Raw genomic sequence first — 23,411 nt, forward strand, 5'->3', positions numbered from 1 at the left:
TGAAAGCTATGACTGGGCAGTTAACTTACAGGGTTACAGTCTGTTTAGAAGGGATCGAAGAAGTTGGAAAGGGGGTGGAGTCTGTCTATATGTAAAGACGTGTCTAAAGCCTACAATACAGGAGGATGTATGGGAGGGACATGAGGAGGTCGAGTCCTTATGGGTGGAGATACATGGGGCAAAAAACAATAATAAAATTATCATAGGAGTCTGATATAAACCACCAAATATAGCAGAAGCCACGGAAAGTCTATTAATGAGACAAATAGACGAAGTAGCAAAAAATAACGAGGTGATTATTATGGGGGACTTCAACTACCCCGATATAGACTGGGAAACCGAAAGCTGTAGATCTCAGAAAGGAAACAGGTTTCTGTCAATTATCAAAGACAATTATTTGTCACAACTTGTGCAGGAACCAACTAGAGGGACGGCCCTTTTAGACTTAATATTAACTAACAGGCCAGACAGAATAACTGAGGTGCAGGTCGGGGGGCACCTGGGAAATAGTGACCACAACATTATACAATTCCACATGTGCTTCAGTAGGGTGCCCAGCAAGGGAGTCACAAAAACACTGAACTTCAGGAGGGCAAAGTTTGATCAGCTAAGAGATGCCCTTCACCTTATAGACTGGGATAGTATCTTCAGTAATAGGAGCACGGATAGAAAATGGGAAATTTTCAAAACAGTCCTATATAGTCACTGTAGAAGGTACAAACCTTATGGGAATAAAAGGGCTAGGAATAGGAGGAAGCCAATGTGGCTAAATAAGGAAGTCAAGAGGGCAATGAAAAACAAAAAAAGGGCTTTCGGTAAACTTAAACAAGAAGGCAGCGAGAAAGCGCTAATATCTTATAGGGAAAAAAACAAAATCTGTAAGAAACAAATAAGAATAGCAAAAGAGGAGACATAGAGACTAATTGCCAAGGAAAGTAAAACGAATCCCAAACTGTTCTTTAACTATAAAAACAGTAAAAGGATTAAAACTGATGGAGTTGGCCCATTGAAAAATAACCTGGGTAAAATCATAGAGGGCGATGAGGGTAAAGCAAACCTACTCAATAGCTTCTTCTCCACTGTTTTCACAAAAGAAAACAATTTATCGGAGGAAATGCAGAGTGATAAAGTAAACCCTCCGCTAAATATCACCCACCTAACCCAGGAGGAAGTTCAGAAACGCCTAAATAATATCAAAATAGACAAGTCACCAGGCCCAGATGACATACACCCCCGGGTACTAAAAGAATTAAGTAATATGATAGACAGACCGCTGTATCTTATATTCAAGCACTCTTTATGGACAGGGACTGTCCCACTAGACTGGCGCCAAGCAAATGTGGTACCAATATTCAAAAAGGGGTCTAAAAGTGACCCTGGGAACTATAGACCAGTCAGCTTAACGTCTGTTGTGGGTAAATTGTTTGAAGGATTTCTTAGAGATGCTATTGTAGAATATCTTAATGATAATAACTGTCTAACTCCATATCAACATGGATTCATGAGGGATCGCTCCTGGCAAACAAACCTGATGGCCTTCTACGAGGAGGTGAGCTCACAGCTGGACCGGGGAGAGTCAGTGGATGTTGTATACCTTGACTTCTCCAAAGCGTTTGATACCGTGCCACACAAAAGGTTGGTCTATAAAATGAGAATGCTTGGTCTGGGGGATAATGTGTGCAAGTGGGTAAATAGCTGGCTGAGTGATAGAAAGCAGAGGGTGGTTATCAATGGAGTAAGCTCAGGGGGTGTCAGGGTTACTAGCGGGGTGCCTCCAGGGTCTGTCTTGGGCCCTATATTATTTAATATATTTATTAATGATCTAGTGGAAGGGTTGCATAGTAAAATAGCAATATTTGCAGATGATACTAAACTTTGTAAAGTAGTTAATACAGATGAGGATAGGGCACAGCTACAGGAGGATTTAGATAAATTGGGGTGTTGGGCCAAAAAATGGCAAATGGGGTTCAATGCCGATAAATGTAAGGTCATGCACATAGGAAAGAAAAACAGCAGTCACCCATGCATATTAAATGGGAAACCGTTGGGGAAATCTGAAATGGAGATGGACCTGGGCGTCTTGGTTAATAGCAAATTAAATTGGAGTGCCCAGTGTCAGGCAGCAGCTGCGAAGGCAAATAGAGTCATGGCATGCATCAGAAGAGGAATAGGGGCATGTGATGAGAACATTGTTCTTCCTCTGTATAAAGCGCTGGTAAGGCCGCACTTAGAATATTGTGCACAGTTCTGGGCTCCGGTGCTCAGGAAAGACATATTGGAGCTAGAGAGGGTACAAAGGAGGGCGACTAAGGTAATAAAGGGAATGGAGGGACTAGAATACCCAGAGAGGTTGTCAAAATTAAGCCTATTTACATTGGAAAAGAGAAGGCTTAGGGGAGACCTCATAAACATGTATAAATACATCAGGGGGAAGTACAGAGATCTCTCCCATGTTCTGTTTATACCAAGGATGGTGACAAAGACGAGGGGGCACACTATGCATCTGGAGGAAAGGAGGTTCCTGCACCAGCATAGAATGGGATTCTTTACGGTCAGAGCCGTGAGACTCTGGAACTCTCTCGGAGAGGAAGTGGTGATGTCCAACTCACTTAATGAGTTCAAGAGAGGTCTGGACGCCTTTCTTGAGAACAATAAAATTACATCTTATGCTTAGTGATAGTTAATTAATCCAGGGATTTAATCTGACTGCCAGATTGGAGTCGGGAAGTGAATTTTTCCTCAATGATGTAAATTGGCCTATACCGCATGTTTTTTTTTTGCCTTCCCCTGGATCAACGTTGCGGAATAGCTGCAGTGCACAAGAAATAGGCTGAACTGGGTGGACACTTGTCTTTTTCCGGCCTTATAAACTATGTATGGCTCTCACCTGGGCAGTTAACGTTGTAAATAGTATGGTACTGCTCACCTGGCTGGGTTGTGTCAGGCACAGTTACCAGCTGCTGCTGTTCCATATGCCGGAATAAAACCAGCAGTAAATGCAACAGTAGAAAGGGATATACGGATAATTCTGCTTCGCCACTGGTCAAGAAGATATCCAATGGAGATGATGGTGTTGAACAAAGAACAATTTTATTAATCTACACGTTTCACAATTCAACAAACTCCTTCATTCGGAAAAAAAAACACAATTGTTTTTTCCTGATGAAGGAGTTTGTTTAACTCTGAAACTCGTCCCTTTCTACTGTTGCATAACGTCTGAACAGGTCACTATAGCCGGCAGACTCTAAGGCTGTTATTTGGCTGTGAATTGCCTTGGCAAACATCAGGACCACACAGTCATGATCTCAGGGTGCTGATTGGGTTAAAGATGGAGCCCCCGCACTCTGTTAACCATCTAGATGCCATAGTCACTATTGACAGCAGCACCTAAATGGCCATGGCTGGTGCCAACACCTATCTTGGCTGATGCAGCAAGGTGTCAGCTATAGTGTACACCTGAAAGCCGCTGCTTGTTCACCCCTTGGGGGTGCTGTTATATCTCAGGTCAGTTTTAAGTCATATTGGTGGTCACAAAGGAGTTAAGCAGAACATTTCTCAGACAACCATTAGTACCGTCATTAATAGCATGCCAAAGTGTGTAAGGGTGTGTATTTCTGTGCGTGGCACTCATGCACTCAACACTCAATACTGAATAAATCGAGATATTTTGAAAATGTTGTTTAAATTTTTTCATCATTTGCAGATCATTACCATGTCTATCCATCCTGTTAATTCCATGCTTCCACCTTTACTTCTTGGCATTGGAATTTCAATGTTGAAGATTGTATATGTACTGAATGTTTATATGTGTATGTACATCTTTTTCTATGCGTGTTTGTATGCTGAAGGTGTGCCTAGGCATACGTCCTGCTCAACGGCCCCGTACTGTCCTGGTCTACCCCTGCTGAAGTTCTTTGAGATAGAGACCGGGTCCTGGCACACTCCGGAGGAAGCTGGAGTGGAAGTAACATTCTGTAAAATCCAAGTGCGTGTGAAGAAGCTGAGGACAGAGGATTAGGGAAGAGTTAAGAGAAGCCGGTTGTTAAAGAAGTAAGCGAAAGGGAAAAAATATTATGTGTGGAGTGAAGTGAGGAACACAGAAAGGAAAAAGTAATATAGTATGAAAAGAAAATAGCACAGAGTGTGACATTTACAAGTCAGCCCTGGAAAGGAACAGCCGCTTTAGACTATGGCAGTGCAAAAACAGATCAAACTGGTATATTAAATTCAGTACAGTACATAGATAGCATAATCAGTATTATAAGAAGAGCAGAAAATAAGAATAAAAAGTAAGAATGTATGGTCTAATTCTAAGGCTTTCTTGATAGTCGGTTGTCACAATAGTGTCCACATTTTCTGAATTTAATACCAGTGATGCATCTTACAAATCCTGGCCTTCAGGCCTAGTCAGTACCATCGCCCATCTGCTTGCCCCATATCAAAGCCCTGGATAATGTGCTCTCTGTGTAGTGCTTCAATTAATATGTCTTCTGTCTAATTTACCAAAACAGGATAAAAATACGTTTTAAAATTGTCTGCGCTGCTGGGAAGAAGTGTCATCCTGCGATATTCTCAGAAGGTTCTTGATTGTCCAGTGCCGTACTGCCATCTTTATCAAGTGTAAAAAAACAACAGGGTTAAACTTTTCACATTTTTAACGTGTTTTTATCCTGTTTTGGTAAATTCCATCTGGCGGATATTTGCCAGTCACGGGGCAGCGGCTATCTAAACCTTTATAGCGGCTGAGTCTTCACACAACCACCCAAGGTGAGCAAACCTATTGGTTTTACTGCCTCTTATATTAGGGTTTTACCCTATTGTGTGCTTCTCCCTTCACAGTCACTGTTTCTGTCTAATTTAGCTGAAAAGATATCTGCCCATAAACAAGGGACAGAATATGCAGTCTTTATGTCTTACTTTTTGTCTTCCATTTTGCAGTCGCTATGATTTATTATATGCTTTCACATAAGGACAGGAGACAGCAGACAATGCCTCCGACTGTCACACAGAAATGCTGGTTATTGGTACATTTGTACAATTACAGACATAGAAGACTGGCAAACCTGGCACGCTCACTCAGCGTCTGCTTTTAATGCCACTAATTGAAATATGGGAAAAATCTGTTGCATTTCCCGTGCAGGACTCTCACCGCACAGCTGGCATACATCTTAAGAATACACTTTGATGGCTATTCCCAGTGAAAAAGTGGTAGGAAAGTAATTCTGCTATGCACTATGTTACCTGTAAGAATTTTACAGTTTTATTGTAAATAGTTAGAAGGAAACATACACTATGTGGAGAAAGGTATTGGGGGCACACCCCCTAATCATTAAATTCAGGTTTTTCATTCAATTCCATTGCCAAAAGTATATAAAATGCAGCCCTATGCTGTCTGCCTTTACAGACAAGAGAATGGCTCCTCTTAAAGAACTCACTGAATTCAAACGTGGTCCTGTAATATGATGGCACCGCGTAACAAGTCAGTTTGTGACATTTCTTCCTTTCTAAATATTCCATAATCGACTACGAATCTTATTACTGAAAAGTGAAAGTGTTTGGGAACCACAGCGTAAAGTGCATAAAATTCACCAACGCTCTGCTTGCTCAATAACTGCAGAGTTCAAACCTCCTCTGTCATTTACATCAGCATGAAAACTGAGTCAAGTACTTCATGTCATTGGTTTCCATAGCCGAGCAGCTGCGTGCAAGCCTTACATCACCAAGCACAATGCCAGTTTTCAATGGAGTGGTGTAAAGCCACCAATAGACTCTTTAGCCATGGAAACTTGTATTGTGGAGTGACGGATGACACTTCTCTTTCTGGTAGTCTGATGGGCGAGTCTGGGTTTGGCAAATGCCAGGAGAACGTTACCTGCCTTTTTTTGCCAACTGTAAAGTTTGGTGGAGGAGGATAATGCATTGGGGTTGTTTTTCTGGAGCACAGGCCCTTTACTTCCAGAGAGGAGAAATCTTAATGCTTTACCATAAGAAGACTTGGAATAATGGTATGATTCCAACTTTGTGGGTACAGTTTGGGGAAGGCCCTCTTCTGTTCCCCTATGACTGTTCGCAAAGCACGGCCCATCTAGGCATGGTTGGGTGGGTTTGGTGTGGAAGAACTTGACTGGGCTGCACACAAGCCTGACCTAAACCCTACTGAACACCTTTGGGACAAGGTAAAATGCTGATTGCGATCCAGGCCCTATCATCCAACCTCAGTATCCGAATTTGCAAATACTCTTCTGGATGAATGTGCAAAAATTCCCACATACATACAGTGCCTACAAGTAGTATTCAACCCCCTGCAGATTTAGCTGGTTTGATAAGATGCAAATAAGTTAGAGCCTTCAAACTGCAAACGAGAGTAGGTTTTATGAACAGAAGCATAAATCTTACAAACCAAAAAGTTATGTTGCTCAGTTGAATTTTATTAATTTTTAAACATAAAAGTGTGGGTCAATTATTATTCAACCCCTATGTTTAATATTTTGTGGAATAACCCTTGTTTGCAATTACAGCTAATAATCGTCTTTTATAAGACTTGATCAGGCCGGCACAGGTCTGTGGAGTTATCTTGGCCCACTCCTCCATGCAGATCTTCTCCAAGTTATCTAGGTTCTTTGGGTGTCTCATGTGGACTTTATTCTTGAGCTCCTTCCACAAGTTTTCAATTGGGTTAAGGTCAGGAGACTGACTAGGCCACTCCAACACCTTGACTTTTTCCCTCTTGAACCAGGCCTTGGTTTTCTTGGCTGTGTGCTTTGGGTCGTTGTCTTGTTGGAAGATGAAATTACGACCCATCTTAAGATCCTTGATGGAGGAGCGGAGGTTCTTGGCCAAAATCTCCAGGTAGGCCGTGCTATCCATCTTCCCATGGATGCGGACCAGATGGCCAGGCCCCTTGGCAGAGAAACAGCCCCACAGCATGATGCTGCCACCACCTTGCTTGACTGTAGGGATGGTATTCTTGGGGTCGTATGCAGTGCCATCCAGTCTCAAAACGTCACGTGTGTGGTTGGCACCAAAGAACTCGATCTTGGTCTCATCAGACCATAGAACCTTGAACCAGTCTGTCTCAGAGTCCTCCAAGTGATCATGAGCAAACTGTAGACGAGCCTTGACATGACGCTTTGAAAGTAAAGGTACCTTACGGGCTCGTCTGGAACGGAGACCATTGCGGTGGAGTACGTTACTTATGGTATTGACTGAAACCAATGTCCCCACTGCCATGAGATCTTCCCGGAGCTCCTTCCTTGTTGTCCTTGGGTTAGCCTTGACTCTTCGGACAAGCCTGGCCTCGGCACAGGAGGACACTTTCAAAGGCTGTCCAGGCCGTGGAAGGCTAACAGTAGTTCCATAAGTCTTCCACTTACGGATGATGCTCCCAACAGTGGAGACAGGTAGGCCCAACTCCTTGGAAAGGGTTTTGTACCCCTTGCCAGCCTTGTGACCCTCCACGATCTTGTCTCTGATGGCCTTGGAATGCTCCTTTGTCTTTCCCATGTTGACCATGTCTGAGTGCTGTTCACAAGTTTGGGGAGGGTCTTAAATAGTCAGAAAAGGCTGGCAAAAGAGATCTTTAATCCACACATGTGAAGCTCATTATTCTTGGTGCCTGAACTACTTCTTAATACTTTAGGGGGACCAAACAGAATTCTTGTGGTTTGAGGGGTTGAATAATAAATGACACTCTGAATTAACTTTTAACGTTTTAAAAAACAAAAACAAAAAAAAACAAAAACAAAATTTGCTGCAGTGCATTTCCCACTTCCAGGCTGATCTACAGTACAAATGTCACAATGCCAAGTTAATTCCGCATGTGTCAACCAGCTAAATCTGCAGGGGGTTGAATAATACTTGTAGGCACTGTACTTGTAAATAGTTTTCCCAGAAGAGTGGATGCTGTATTAGCTGAAAGCAACCTCGCATAGATTAGGTAGATTTGTTCTATGGATCAGTATGGTGATGGTGATACCAAATTTAGAAATTTTACTTTTGTTTAATAAAGAAGAAAAAAAAATTTGGTTTCAGCCTCCATATTCTGAGAACCATAGCTTTTTAATGTATCTACTTGACGAAAAATAAAACAAACCTCATCCCAAAGCTGTTTGACATACAAAGCAAAGAATAGAGCAGCACTCTGTATGTGCTAAAATGTATGTGAGCATTGATATATGAAATGTATACCGCATTACTGTTATATAGAATATACTTATTAAATGGACAATTCATGAGAGCCCACGAGACACAACAGGACGTACCTTTCTTTGGTGGAACCCTAAGCCTAATATGTATCAGATCTGCCTCTCCTTTACAAATTTAAAGGGCAGTTAGGATCCAACGCTAACTGAAAACCGCCTTAATTAGGTACCATCAAAGGTGCCTTGCCTTTGTGGACCTTGATTTGTGCACTGGGGCACAGTCATTCTCAAAAAGAAAAGGCCTTCCTGAAACTGTTCCCACAAAGTTGGAAGGCTATAATTGTCCGAAATGTGTTGTATGCTGAAGCATTAAGATCTCCCTTCACTGGAAGCCCTTCAAAACGACTCCACCAAATGTTAGAGTTGACATAGTGCATTCAGACAGGTAACGTTCTCCTGGCATTCACCAAACCCAGATATGTCCATTAGACTGCCGGATGAAGACATGGGATTTGTCGCTCCACAGAATACTATTTGACTGATCCGTTGGCGCACAGTTTCGGTGCTGATGTTAATACCAGAGGAGGTCTGGACTCTGAAGTTGTGGAGTCAGCAGTACGTTTGCAACTTTTCAGCACTCGGTGGCCCCACTCTGTAAATTCATGTGGTCTCCACTTTGTGTCTGAGTTGCTGCGGTTCCATCCACTTTTCAATAATATCAGTTGATTGTAGAATATTTAGGGGTGAAGAAATTTCATGAACTGACTTGTTACACGGTGCCACCACTTGGATTCACTGAGCTCTTTAGAGGGAGCCATTTTTTCACAAATGTTAATAAAGGCAGACGGCGTAGCGAGCGGCTGGAATTTATACACCTGTGGCAATGGGACCAAATGACAAACCAGAATTTAATGATTAAGATGTGTGTTCCAATTTTGTCAATATAGTGTATATAACAATTCACTAATGGCACTTTATTGGGAGTCCTATGTCCATCACCTGCAGAAAAGCTGTTGGAACCTCCAGTGGTGCCCAGATGTAAAGAGTGTACGGAGCTGAAGCACCACTGCTTCGACAACTGTGTATTGATCATCCTCAGGTACCGCAGCTCAACTCCTATGGAAGCTGCACACAGCAGATCAGTGGCTGTGCCAGGTGTCAGACCCCCATCAATCTGATATTGATGACCGATCCAAAAGATAGACTGCCCATGTCTAAGCAGTGGACCATCGCTTTAACTATAGTGCTATAACCTGGGTCCCTCATATATAGCACCACATCTATTACTGCCTTCCAAAGAGAACACAATACACAATGTCGTGATCATCAGTTCCGGATACTACAGGAAATAATTAATCATCTAATCCCATTGGTGCTGCTTTATTGTACACAATAGGACAACGAGGAAGCGTTTGCTGATCGTCCTACTGTACAGGCACAGTGCACAGCCTGTTGTATTGGAGCTGGGATGGTCAATGCTTCCAACTCCAATAGGTGGAAGCATAGGTTTGGTGGCCTCGTCGGTGATGGAGTTGCATGACTTCATTTTGGCATCAATGTAGTGGTGAATGTTAATGGAGAGCTTTGATCACAGACTCTCTAAGATTAATTATACAAGGTTAAAAAATCATTTAGTGAATTTGTGAAAGTGTGGGGAAATTTCACTGAAAGCGGCAGTGAGGACTTCTTTTTGAAAGTTAAAAAAAAAATCCTAATTAGAAAAATCTGTAACCAACAAATGAACAAAAGGTAGAGTTTGTGAACTCACACTGAAGTCGTGTAGGATAAAACCTGCCAAGAAGATCAATAGTCCAAAAACGATTTTACTTTATGTTTCTCCACATTTCTCTTGGAGCATTTACTTTTGGAAAAAAATCTCCATACAATTTGTCTTCTCATGTGTCTGGCGGCATCTCTGCCAAGTATCCAAAAATGTGTATTTGGCAACATTGAGTGCACTTTACTGTATTTTAACCATGGTAGTCACTGTGGCTATAATGACCACAGATACAGTGGGGAAAAAAATCTTTAGTTAGCCACCAATTGTGCAAGTTCTCCCACTTAAAAAGATGAGAGAGGCCTGTAATTGACATCATAGGTAAACCTCAACTATGAGAGACAAAATGAGAAAACAAATCCTGAAAATCACATTGTCTGATTTGGAAAGATTTTTTTTTCAAATTTTGGTGGAAAATAAGTATTTGGTCACCTACAAACAAGCAAGATTTCTGGCTCTCACAGACCTGTAACTTCTTCTTTAAGAGGCTCCTCTGTCCTCCACTCATTACCTGTAGTACTGGCACCTGTTTGAACTTGTTTTCAGTATAAAAGACACCTGTCCGCAACCTCAAACAGTCACACTCCAAACTCCACTATGGTGAAGACCAAAGAGCTGTCGAAGGACACCAGAAACAGAATTGTAGCCCTGCACCAGGCTGGGAAGACTGAATATGCAATAGGCAAGCAGCTTGGTGTGAATAATTAGAAAAATGGAAGACATACAAGACCACTGATAATCTCCCTCGATCTAGGGCTCCACACAAGATCTCACCCCGTGGGGTCAAAATGATCTCAAGAACGGTGAGCAAAAATCCCAGAACCACATGGGGGGACCTAGTGAATGACCTGCAGAGAGCTGGGACCAACGTTACACAGGCTATCATCACTAACACACTACGTCGCCAGGGATTCAAATCTTGCAGTGCCAGATGTGTCCGCCTGCTTAAGCCATTACATGTTCAGGCCCATCTAAAGTTTGCTAGAGAGCATTTGGATGATCCAGAAGAGTATTGGGAGAATGTCATATGGTCAGATGAAACCAAAGTAGAACTGTTTGGTAGAAACACAACTCGTCGTGTTTGGAGGAGAAAGAATGCTGAGTTGCATCCAAAGAAGACCATACCTACTGTGAAGCATGGGGGTGGCAACATCATGTTTTGGGGCTGTTTCTCTGCCAAGGGACCAGGATGACCGATCCGTGTACATGAAAGAATGAATGGGGCCGTGTATCATGAGATTTTGAGTGCAAACCTCCTTCCATCAGCAAGGGCATTGAAGATGAAACGTGGCCGGGTCTTTCAGCATGACAATGATCCCAAGCACACCGCCAGGGCAACGAAGGAGTGGCTTCGTAAGAAGCATTTCAAGGTCCTGAAGTGGCCTAGCCAGTCTCCAGATCTAAACTCTATAGAAAACCTTTGGAGGGAGTTGAAAGTCCGTGTTGCCCAGCAACAGCCCCAAAACATCACTGCTCTAGAGGTGATCTGCATGGAGGAATAGGCCAACATACCAGCAACAGTGTGTGCCAACCTTGTGAAGACTTACAGAAAACATTTGACCTCTGTCATTGCCAACAAAGGATATAGAACAAAGTATTGAAATGAACTTTTATAGGTGACCAAATACTTATTTTCCACCACAATTTGAAAAAAACTTCTTTCCAAATCAGACAATGTGATTATCAGGATTAGTTTTCTTATTTTGTCTCTCATAGTTGAGGTCGACCTATGATGTCAATTACAGGCCTCTCTCATCTTTTTAAGTGGGAGAACTTGCACAATTAGTGGCTGACTAAATACTTTTTTTCCCTTCTGTACAATTGCTGGACAGTGTAACACTAGACTGAATATTCAGGTTGTTATCACTGATTTCCTTTCTCTTCTAGCTATTTCTTATAGGAAAAGACTCAGTATAACTTGTATTTTATTCGTTGACATCCCTGGTATTTGTATACATAGGAGTCCAGTGGGCGGTCCTCCTAGTGATGGACAGTCATACCGGGAACACTGTCAAATTTTTTTTTTTTTTTTTTTAATCAAAAACGGTGTTTACTAAGTACCCAATGTTATCTATATGCACTATTGATTTTGCTTATTTACTTACAGCAGGGTATTTATTTTATTTCTGTTTTGGGTTTTGACTGTCAGTCACTAGTAGGACCGCCCACTGGACTGTACACAAACACCAGGGATGTCAATGAGTAAAATACAAGTTTTCATTTCCAAGAAGGAGTATGATAGAAGGCACCACTGCCAGTGTAGTGTAGGAATCAACCTATCACATACCAATGGACAATAGATGCAAAAAAGAGAAAGAAGTTTGCGAAAATAGGGATCACCAACCAATAATAAATAGCAAATCTTTATTTAGAAAATAGACAAACCAAAAACAAACTATTAAAACCATTTAAAAAGCAGCATTTAGCTATAATACACAAGAACAAGTCACAATAGACAAGATCTCCACTGTTCCTAGATACATATGTGATTACACCTTATTGTAAGACACCACTAAAATACTGCATGTCACATATGTAGAAAGGGATAAACTGGCTGTCTAACAATACAGTCAGAGCACATAGATACAATGATGAGTTACACAGCATTAGGAAATGCTGACACGTGTCATAGCAGATAATCAACCACTTTTGGCATAAAAGAATAATCACCTGTATGTGGGTGCCAAAGAGGAAGAGTGGGGAGAGAAAGACCCCACGTGTATCGCCACTAGGATTGTGGCTTCATCAGGGGTGAGCAGTATGGTTGCAAACGGCTTGTCCAAGCCTATATATACTGTGTGCAGAATTATTAGGCAAATGAGTATTTTGATCACTTTGATACTTTTTATACATGTTGTCCTACTCCAAACTGTATAGGCTTGAGAGCCAACTACCAATTAAGTAAATCTGGTGATGTGCATCTCTGTAATGAGGAGGGGTGTTGACTAATGATATCAACACCCTATATAAGGTGTGCTTAATTATTAGGCAACTTCATTTCCTTTGGCAAAATGGGTCAGAAGAGAGATTTGACGGGCTCTGAAAAGTCCAAAATTATGAGATGTCTTGCAGAGGGATGCAGCAGTATTGAAATTTCCAAACTTTTGAAGCGTGATCACCGAACAATCAAGCGTTTCATGGCAAATAGCCAACAGGGTCGCAAGAAGCGTGTTGGCCAAAAAAGGCGCAAAATAACTGCCCATGAATTGAGGAAAATCAAGCGTGAAGCTGCCAAGATGCCATTCGCCACCAGTTTTGCCATATTTCAGAGCTGCAACGTTACTGGAGTATCAAAAAGCACAAGGTGTGCGATACTCAGGGACATGGCCAAGGTAAGGAAGGCTGAAAAACGACCACCTTTGAACAAGAAACATAAGATAAAACGTCAAGAATGGGCCAAGAAATATCTTAAGACTGATTTTTCAAAGGTTTTATGGACTGATGAAATGAGAGTGACTCTTGATGGGCCAGAGGCTGGATCAGTAAAGGGCAGAGAGCTCCACTCCGACTCAGACGCCAGCAAGGTGGAGGTGGGGTACTTGTTTGGGCTGGTATCATCAAAGATGAACTTGTGGGACCTTTTCGGGTTGAGGATCGAGTGAAGCTCAACTCCCAGACCTACTGCCAGTTTCTGGAAGACAACTTCTTCAAGCAGTGGTACAGGAAAAAGTCGGTATCGTTCAAGAAAAACATGATTTTCATGCAGGACAATGCTCCATCACATGCATCCAACTACTCCACAGCGTGGCTGGCCAGTAAAGGTCTAAAAGAAGAAAAAATAATGACATGGCCCCCTTGTTCACCTGATCTGAACCCCATAGAGAACCTGTGGTCCATCATAAAATGTGAGATCTACATGGAGGGAAAACAGTACACCTCTCAGAACAGTGTCTGGGAGGCTGTGGTGGTTTGCTGCACGCAATGTTGATCGAAAACAGATCAAGCAACTGACAGAATCTATGGATGGAAGGCTGTTGAGTGTCATCATAAAGAAAGGTGGCTATATTGATCACTAATTTTTTTGGTTTTTGTTTTTGCATGTCAGAAATGTTTATTTCTAAATTTTGTGCACTGATATTGGTTTACCTGGTGAAAATAAACAAGTGAGATGGGATTATATTTGGTTTTTATTAAGTTGTCTAATAATTCTGCACAGTAATAGTTACCTGCACAAACAGATATCCTCCTAAGATAGCCAAATCGAAAAAAAAAAACACTCCAACTTCCAAAAATATTAAGCTTGGATATTTATGAGTCTTTTGGGTTGATTGAGAACATAGTTGTTGATCAATAATAAAAATAATCCTCTAAAATACAACTTACCTAATAATTCTGCACACAGTGTATTGGGAGTTCAATTTCCCACAATGGTTGCAGCTGCAGGGAGTGAAATCAAGCATCTCACTGGCTTGAATAGGATCCCATGCCCAAGCGCACTCAAATTAATGTGGCCGCTCACCTGTGTTTCAGCCCATTAGATAAGTGCTGGAGAATATCACACATGCTCAGTGTATTTTAAAAGGTCCTGAAAGGGAAGCTCATTTGACCCCAGGTCCTGTGGTCAGAAGCACCTCTATACAGTGATGTTTATTAGTGATCACATCAGTGTATAGAGACGCTTCTGACCACAGGTGAGCGGCCACATTAATTTGAGTGCGCTTGGGCATGGGATCCTATTCAAGCCAGTGAGATGCTTGATTTCACTCCCTGCAGCTGCAACCATTGTGGGAAATTGGACTCCCAATATATAGGCTTGGACAAGCCGTTTGCAACCATACTGCTCACCCCTGATGAAGCCACAATCCTAGTGGCGATACACGTGGGGTCTTTCTCTCCCCACTCTTCCTCTTTGGCACCCACATACAGGTGATTATTCTTTTATGCCAAAAGTGGTTGATTATCTGCTATGACACGTGTCAGCATTTCCTAATGCTGTGTAACTCATCATTGTATCTATGTGCTCTGACTGTATTGTTAGACAGCCAGTTTATCCCTTTCTTCATATGTAACATGCAGTATTTTAGTGGTGTCTTACAATAAGGTGTAATCACATATGTATCTAGGAGCAATGGAGATTTTGCCTATTATGACTTGGTCTTATGGCTAAATGCTGCTTTTTAAATGGTTTTAATTGCTTGTATTTGGTTTGTCTATTTTCCAAAGATTTGCTATTTATTATTGGTTGGTGATCCCTATTTTCACAAACTTCTTTTTTTTTTTGTATCAAGTTTTCATTTCCATTTTCAGTATGACAAGTTCCCTTTTAGAGTGAATTTGCAGCAGAAATGCAATGTGACCAAAAAGTTCACTAATGTGCGCCTTTACATCTAAGCAACGTAGTTCTCAGATTGATACCTGCAATTGTGTGGATAAAACTGCTTTTTATTGGAGAAACACACAACCATTCTCAATGTATTTCCACAAACTATATCTAAAAGTGCCACCAGGTCGCTTCTACATATAGTGACAGCAGCACGTTGTCTCATAGCCATCACTGCAAAGAAACTTCTCCCACATGTAGGTGTAATCTATATGTGTGGATCAAAGATATTAGAAGCTGTGAATATCGTACTGTTCTGAAGGACAACATCGTGGAGAGGTTTCATCTTGTCTGGTCCCCTCGGGATACTTTCTGGGCTCTTCTAACCATTTAATATTTCAGAGTTTAATAACATAGATGAATTAATCATTCCTACCATTTATCCCTTCCCCTCCTAGTCTTCCTCCATCTGTAACTACGTTGCTTACTCCTTTCCTTCTTTTTGCCATTTATGATTTGATTACCGGTTTCTGTTTTCTTTTAAAAATGAAAAACATTTTCAATAAAGATTACAATTATGCAAAAAAAAAGTCCTCATCTTGTGGTAACACTGAAGCAAACGCAGCAATCTTTCCTTTTAAATGTGTGCAGGATGTGTCTGCCGGTTATTTGTGAACGAGGGTCAGGAAATATTTGCACATTAACTGTATGTGAAGAGGGGGTCCCAGAATGAGTTTTACTGGTGGGCCCCTCGCAGAGCTGCCAACTGTTCAGAAACTCCAGGACAGTCAAAAACAATAGGGCGATTTTTTGCCCTTACCGTAAAAAAAAATTTGTCTGTGGTTTTTTTTTGAAGCTGAAAAAACTTCTACAGATTATTCTGGCAGGGATTATCATCATTTTACTGTTGCCAGTGAATGCTTTTTATCCGAATTATGGACTGTAGACACGGATCAATGATATCATAATGATTTATTCTGGTTTTCCAATGTGTCCATAAAAAATATTTAGCAAAAAGGTAAATAGCCATCTCCGAATCCAGTTGAAAATTGCCTTTATTGGACACTTGAAATTAAATTAGCAGCTCCATGACCGGGGAGATCATGTCAATGACAAACAAAAAGTTATGCATTTGAAACGCACTCTGGCGTCCTTTGTCACAACCGGAGTGCGTTTGATACATGTAACTTTTTGTCTGTCATTGATATGATCTCCCCGGTCATGGAGCTGCTAATTTAATTTCAAGTGTCCAATAAAGGCAATTTTCAACTGGATTCGGAGATGGCTACTCACCTTTTTGCTACGTATCACGTCTGGTCGGGATGACCTTTCCGTGCTCCTGCACACAGAATTGCAGTAGGTGAGTTGGCTTTTTTTCTATTTGATTGCATAAAAAATATTGTCTGTCTGTGAATTTTTGATAAGTTGCCCTTAAAAAGTATGCAAATTGCCTCTTCAGAGAAAAAGAGGATTTGTACTCTATAGCGCCACCTATTGGAAGCAGCAATCCTACAAGTCACAATCAACCCTTTAACGTGTCTTGCAATACGACTTAGGATAAAAGCCAAATCAGAATCTCAATTTGCAGACACGGTGTTTCGGGCTGTTGGCCCTCGTCAGTGCAAAGTATGAGAACTGATTTGGCTAGATGAGAGGCTCTGGACTGATGTGCCAGAGCTGGTGTGTCACTCTCCATAAGGAGAAACGTTACCCCTTAGACCTCAGTCCAGAGCCTCTCACCTAGCCCAATCAGTTCTTATACTTTGCACTGATGAGGGCCAACAGCCCGAAACACCGTGTCTGAAAATTGAGATTCTGATTTGGCTTTTATCCTAAGTCATATTGCACGACTCGTTAAAGGGTTGATTGTGACTTGTAGGATTGCTGCTTCCAATAGGTGGCGCCATAGAGTACAAGTCCTCTTTTTCTCTGAAGAGGCAATTTGCATATTAAATTTCCCAGAGGAGCATTACACGGCGAATAAGCCTCCTTACCTTGACGTGCCAGAGCTGGTGTGTCACTCTCCATAAGGAGAAACGTTACCCCTTAGACCTTAAAAAGTAAAAACTCAAATTGGCAATGCTGGTCCCTGGCACAGCTGTCTGACGCTGGAGTATAATCCCCCCTATGTACTTAACCTTCCATTTATCATTGTCACATGGTAACCCGGAGGTCTCCTACACTATTTTACATACAGCCAAAAGATCCATGAATGTCTTCTGTTATATTAGACCTACATGAGGTCCCGCATCCTAATCACTTGGATTTTTTAATATTGTACAAGTTTATCAGAGCGTAATACGGAATTGTAAAGAAATCTCCATATGAAATGATAAGCACACAAGGATCTATCAGAGCGCAAAGGGATGAATTAAATCTCCATACAACAGGAGCTTGTACAAGGCTGTGATAATACCATAGGATCACTAATTTTGCACTACCGTATATTTTTTGAAATTGCGATTTACAGCCTTTAATATTGAATCCCGTGACTAAAAAGTAACATTCTGTCATTGTCCAGGTATCGCATGCACAAATCCCGCATGTACAGCCAGTGTGTTCGGATGCGTCATCTTTCGCAAGAGTTTGGTTGGTTACAGATCACACCTGAGGAGTTCCTCTGTATGAAGGCTCTTCTCCTCTTCAGCATTAGTGAGTATTGCAATGTTACAGATAGCGTCAACTTCAAAAGAAGATTAATGTACTGGGACCTGCCAACATAGCTTAGCTCACAGTGTTCTCCCTGCTGCAAATTTATAAATTATTAACTTTAATTCATATAATGGATGAATTTCCCAAAGAAATGTAAACGGTAAATAAAATGAATATGTCTTGGCAGTAGTATAGAAATGTTACTTAAGACAGCAGGTTGGAGGAGCCTGTGCATTAGAGCTTAAAGGAACACTGTCGTGTTGCAAATGGTATCTGATCTGAAGGCAGGATGATATCTGTAGAGCAAGAGGAGCTGATGGGATTTATATACATTTTTCTGGAAAATGTTTCAAGAATACTTGTATTTTATTCATTGAAATCTCTGGTGTTTGTCTGCATATGAGTCCAGTGGGCGGTGCTATTCAGTGATTGACAGTCTTCCCTGTATGACTGTGCATTCACATAGCTGTCAATCACTAGTAGGACCTCCTTCTGGGCTCATGTATACAAACACCAGGGATTTAAATGAATAAAAATCAAGTTATACTGACTCTTTCCAACATACCTATTTAATATCCTCAGCTTCTTCTGAGCAATACTGTACTGTCCACAGATCGGACTGCAGGTACAGTGTGACAGCTTCCCCCTAAGGCTAGAAAGAATGGCTGAGGAGGCAGAAAAGATGTGTGGAACGACAATACGCACACAATATATAAGGCTGACCTGCTAGGAAGCTAATGATGGGTACAATGAGAAAGAGGGTTACAATTTACCAATTATGTTTATTGCGCCTTTTTTTGTCATATTAAAGTAGTTGTCCAGGACATATATATTGATGACTTTTCTCTAGGACAGCTCATCAGTATCAGATCAGTGGGGTCCACCACCCGTATCTCTCAGCTTACCTACTTACCTTACTTATTAATATAAAAAATGCTGGTCCAAAGAAGTCTAAGGTGTACGACATAGTCCACCAATGGCAACCTAAAAGACATAAAAAGAGAGAATAAAATAAATAAAGACAATAGAGAGTCCCTCATTCACCAATTTATTAACCCTACAGCTCCAACATAATCCATGGCAATACCACGACATCCATCGATTCTGTAGTACAACCTATGGAGCTTCGTTTTGAGAATGACGCTTCATAGGTCACTCCCAGTCAGGCTGCGCTCTGTATGACCCAGCGAGAGTGGTGATGTCATTAACCTCTAGGCTTGGTGCCAGCTTACACAACACAGCTGACATCAACTCCCAAAAATATTACCTCGAATGCCAATGCAATCTACTGTGATGCGCCAATTCTAGGCCAGCTGCGGGGTGGTATATTTAGGCTGGGAAGGGCCAGTATCCATGAACCTTCACAGCCAGATAATATCAGCTCCCAACCGTTTGGTTTACCTTGGCTGGTTATCAAAGATAGTGGGGAACCCCAGATAATTTTTTTCAATTATTTATTTAATTCCTAACAGCAACCTGGGACTCAGAGATGTATCCAGGCATCTTCCCCATGCGGTTTCCATTCCATTTGAGCACTATTTCCAGCCATTTCAGCGATTTTCGTCCCCCCCACCACCACCATTCCCCACAGTCTTCAGGGTTTTCTGGAAAAATGCTCAAGTTTCCCATTGACTTCCATTATACTCATTACTCTAATTGAAAGTTCCTCCAAAAGAGTTCCAACGGCGCTGAATCATAAAGAAAAGATAATCCAGGAAAATGGCGCTTCCACCATAAAAGAAATATATATTTTTTAAAAAACACGATGAAGATGTGTTTCCTTTGCCTAGTTGCACTGAACATTGGAGTACGTGAGGGTGCTTTATTAGATTTTATATGTGTGTCTCCCATCCTTAGTTCCTGTGGAAGGTCTGAAGGATCAGAAGTGCTTTGATGAACTGCGGATGAACTACATTAAAGAGCTGGATCGTGTCATCTCCTGCAAGAGAAGTAACCCAGCATCCAGTTCACGAAGATTTTTCCAGCTCACTAAACTTCTGGATTCCGTGCAGCCGGTGAGAGTAATGCTATTATTATTCCTATAAAAAAATGTAAAAAATTAGAGGATTGAAGAAAAACGGCATATCCACAAATCTCATTACAAACACGTTACTTCTTTATCAATTTTCCAGGAAGAATAGAAAAAAAGATTCAAATCCACATGGCATGATCTGAAAATTCACTGACGCGTTTCTAAAATGCCAGAAGCGTGTCAGTGACTTTTTAGACCATGCCATGTGGATTTTAATCATTTTTCTGCTCCTTATGGAAAAAACAATAGAGAAATAATATTTTTTTAACGAGATTTATGGATGTGCCGTTTTCCTTCAATCCTCAAAAAAAACTACCAAGTTGGAAGTCCAGAACAGGAGTGGCACCTATGGATATGGACGTGTGAAAATACTGACATTGTAAGCTCATATATGACTTTCTTTTGCATATCATCAAAAAATGTTATAAAAAGATATAAAAGAAAATCTGAAAATAACCCACTGAATGCTGATCAAACTGCACGTAAAAAGTACATATAGTAAACTCCAAGCACTGCAATGGCAAACCAGCGTGGTCACAGCATTAATTAACGCTGCGTTCACGACTATCCGAGGGAAGTAACTGCACTTATTTGCCTTTAGGCGCGTTATCATACAATGTACTTTGCCTTGTTTTCTGTATACTGCAATATTACTACAAGAATAAGGTCATGAGCCATTCAAAAATTACAGGAACACATTGCCCATCTCATCTATGTGGAGACCGTGGCACTTCTGGCATATCAATCATTTAGCATGTCGCTGCCATGACCTTTTTTGCAGTCTCATGTAGGGTTTTTAAAGTGATTTTTATCTGAGTCATAGGGTATTTTCTGATTAATGTAACCTTAATGGATTTCTAAATTATAAACGTAGGACTCCATGGGCAGTATTACCACTTATACAAGGCAACATTACAGAAAATGGTTAACTTTCCTGTCTCCATCTACTTTACAAGCATCAGACATGGCTATGGTTCCTAATAATCCTAATAATGTCAGACCTCATCTATGATCTGATGTGTATGGGGTCTGTAACCTGTCCACAGATGTCAGTGGGAACAAGGATCTGATAATTTGCCTTTCCATATGTGCTATGATTTCTATTGCCTACAGCTACTGTCATAAGTGTCTGGAAAAGCGGCTTGTCTCCATTTTCCTATTGAAATAAGGTGTAAATCTTTTACATTCTTATTTCTTTGGGTGTAGTTTTTCCTGCACTTTAGGCCCAGTTTTATCTACTCTGAATCTTATGGTTCTAATACATGCTATCAGGCAGATGCAAAGGTAAATGACCAAGTGCCCCTTTTGACTTGTTTGTCTCGTTCCCTGTGCGGAAAAAAACATTTTTAAATTATTGTTCAAGTAACGTTCATAATGTCTAATAATGTGCTTGTTGTAAATTAATGTAAGCCAGAGCTGGGCAAAGTGTGGCCTGCATCAGGCCCTCACTTGCTGCCTGTCCGCCACCGTCCACGTCCCGATGTCACCGCTATCCACATCCTCAGGATGCAGACAGCGGTGAATATGTTGGTGGATGATGGAGCCGCCAGCTTCCATCAATCAGCGTGGGAGACATCAGACGTGATAACTTCCTTATATCACGTCTGCTGTTTGGAGAGTAATTGCATCGGAGATAGGAGCAAAACACCGGGGGAACGAGAGTGAGGCAAGAATGTGTTGTTTTTTTTCATGTGTATGAGATGTTTTCATGTACAGTACAGACCAAAAGTTTGGACACACCTTCTCATTGAAAGATTTTTCTGTATTTTCATGACTATGAAAATTTTACATTCACACTGAAGGCATCAAAACTATGAATTAACACATGTGGAATTATATACTTAACAAAAAAGTGTGAAACCACTGAAAATATGTCTTATATTCTAGGTTCTTCAAAGTAGCCACCTTTTGCTTTGATGACTGCTTTGCACATTCTTGGCATTCTCTTGATGAGCTTCAAGAGGTAGTCACCGGAAATGGTCTTAGAACAATCTTGAAGGAGTTCCCAGAGATGCTTAGCACTTGTTGGCCCTTTTGCCTTCACTCTGCGGTCCAGCTCACCCCAAACCATCTCGATTGGGTTCAGGTCTGGTGACTGTGGAGGCCAGGTCATCTGGCGTAGCACCCCTTCACTCTCCTTCTTGGTCAAATAGCCCTTACACAGCCTGGAGGTGTGTTTGGGGTCATTGTCCTGTTGAAAAATAAATGATTGTCCAACTAAGCGCAAACCGGATAGAATAGCATGCCATTGCAAGATGCTGTGGTAGCCATGCTGGTTCAGTATGCCTTCAATTTTGATTAAATCCCCAACAGTGTCACCAGCAAAGCACCCCCACACCATCACACCTCCTCCTCCATGCTTCACGGTGGGAACCAGGCATGTAGAGTCCATCCGTTCACCTTTTCTGCGTCGCACAAAGACACGGTGGTTGGAACCAAAGATCTCAAACTTGGACTCATCAGACCAAAGCACAGATTTCCACTGGTCTAATGTCCATTCCTTGTGTTCTTTAGCCCAAACAAGTCTCTTCTGCTTGTTGCCTGTCCTTAGCAGTGGTTTCCTAGCAGCTATTTTACCATGAAGGCCTGCTGCACAAAGTCTCCTCTTAACAGTTGTTGAAGAGATGTGTCTGCTGCTAGAACTCTGTGTGGCATTGACCTGGTCTCTAATCTGAGCTGCTGTTAACCTGCGATTTCTGAGGCTGGTGACTCGGATAAACTTATCCTCAGAAGCAGAGGTGACTCTTGGTCTTCCTTTCCTGGGGCGGTCCTCATGTGAGCCAGTTTCTTTGTAGCGTTTGATGGTTTTTGCAACTGCACTTGGGGACACTTTCAAAGTTTTCCCAATTTTTCGCACTGACTGACCTTCATTTCTTAAAGCAATGATGGCCACTCGTTTTTCTTTGCTTAGCTGCTTTTTTCTTGCCATAATACAAATTCTAACAGTCTATTCAGTAGGACTATCAGCTGTGTATCCACCAGACTTCTGCACAACACAACTGATGGTCCCAACGCCATTTAAAAGGCAAGAAATCCCACTTATTAAACCTGACAGGGCACACCTGTGAAGTGAAAACCATTTCCGGTGACTACCTCTTGAAGCTCATCAAGAGAATGCCAAGAGTGTGCAAAGCAGTCATCAAAGCAAAAGGTGGCTACTTTGAAGAACCTAGAATATAAGACATATTTTCAGTTGTTTCACACTTTTTTGTTAAGTATATAATTCCACATGTGTTAATTCAAAGTTTTGATGCCTTCAGTGTGAATGTACAATTTTCATAGTCATGAAAATACAGAAAAATCTTTAAATGAGGTGTGTCCAAACTTTTGGTCTGTACTGTATATAGGAGGCTATTTGGGGGCTCATACTGTTTATAGGAGGCTATGTGTATGGGGTGTTTGCATGAATATAGGAGGCTATGTGTGGACTCATACTGTATGCAGGAGGTTATGTGCGGGCTCATATTGTATGCAGGAGGCTATGTGTGGGCTCATTGTACATAGGAGACTATATGGGGGCTCATACTGTGTATATAAGGCATACTGTAT

At 41.4% G+C, this 23,411-nt stretch overlaps 1 protein-coding gene across 1 annotated transcript in view; it reads left to right on the forward strand.

Moving 5' to 3' along the window:
• AR (androgen receptor) overlaps positions 1-23,411 on the forward strand; it is a 503,957-nt gene that overhangs the window by 466,388 nt on the left and 14,158 nt on the right. Inside the window, exons 6-7 of the mRNA XM_073640913.1 lie at positions 17,700-17,830; positions 19,688-19,845. Coding sequence (XP_073497014.1) covers positions 17,700-17,830; positions 19,688-19,845 — 289 coding nt within the window. The remainder of the gene's footprint in view (positions 1-17,699; positions 17,831-19,687; positions 19,846-23,411) is intronic.

Source organism: Phyllobates terribilis, unplaced genomic scaffold, assembly GCF_046119375.1.
Source record: "Phyllobates terribilis strain yellow unplaced genomic scaffold, ASM4611937v1 Scaffold_7__3_contigs__length_470593459, whole genome shotgun sequence".
Lineage (NCBI taxonomy): Eukaryota > Metazoa > Chordata > Amphibia > Anura > Dendrobatidae > Phyllobates > Phyllobates terribilis.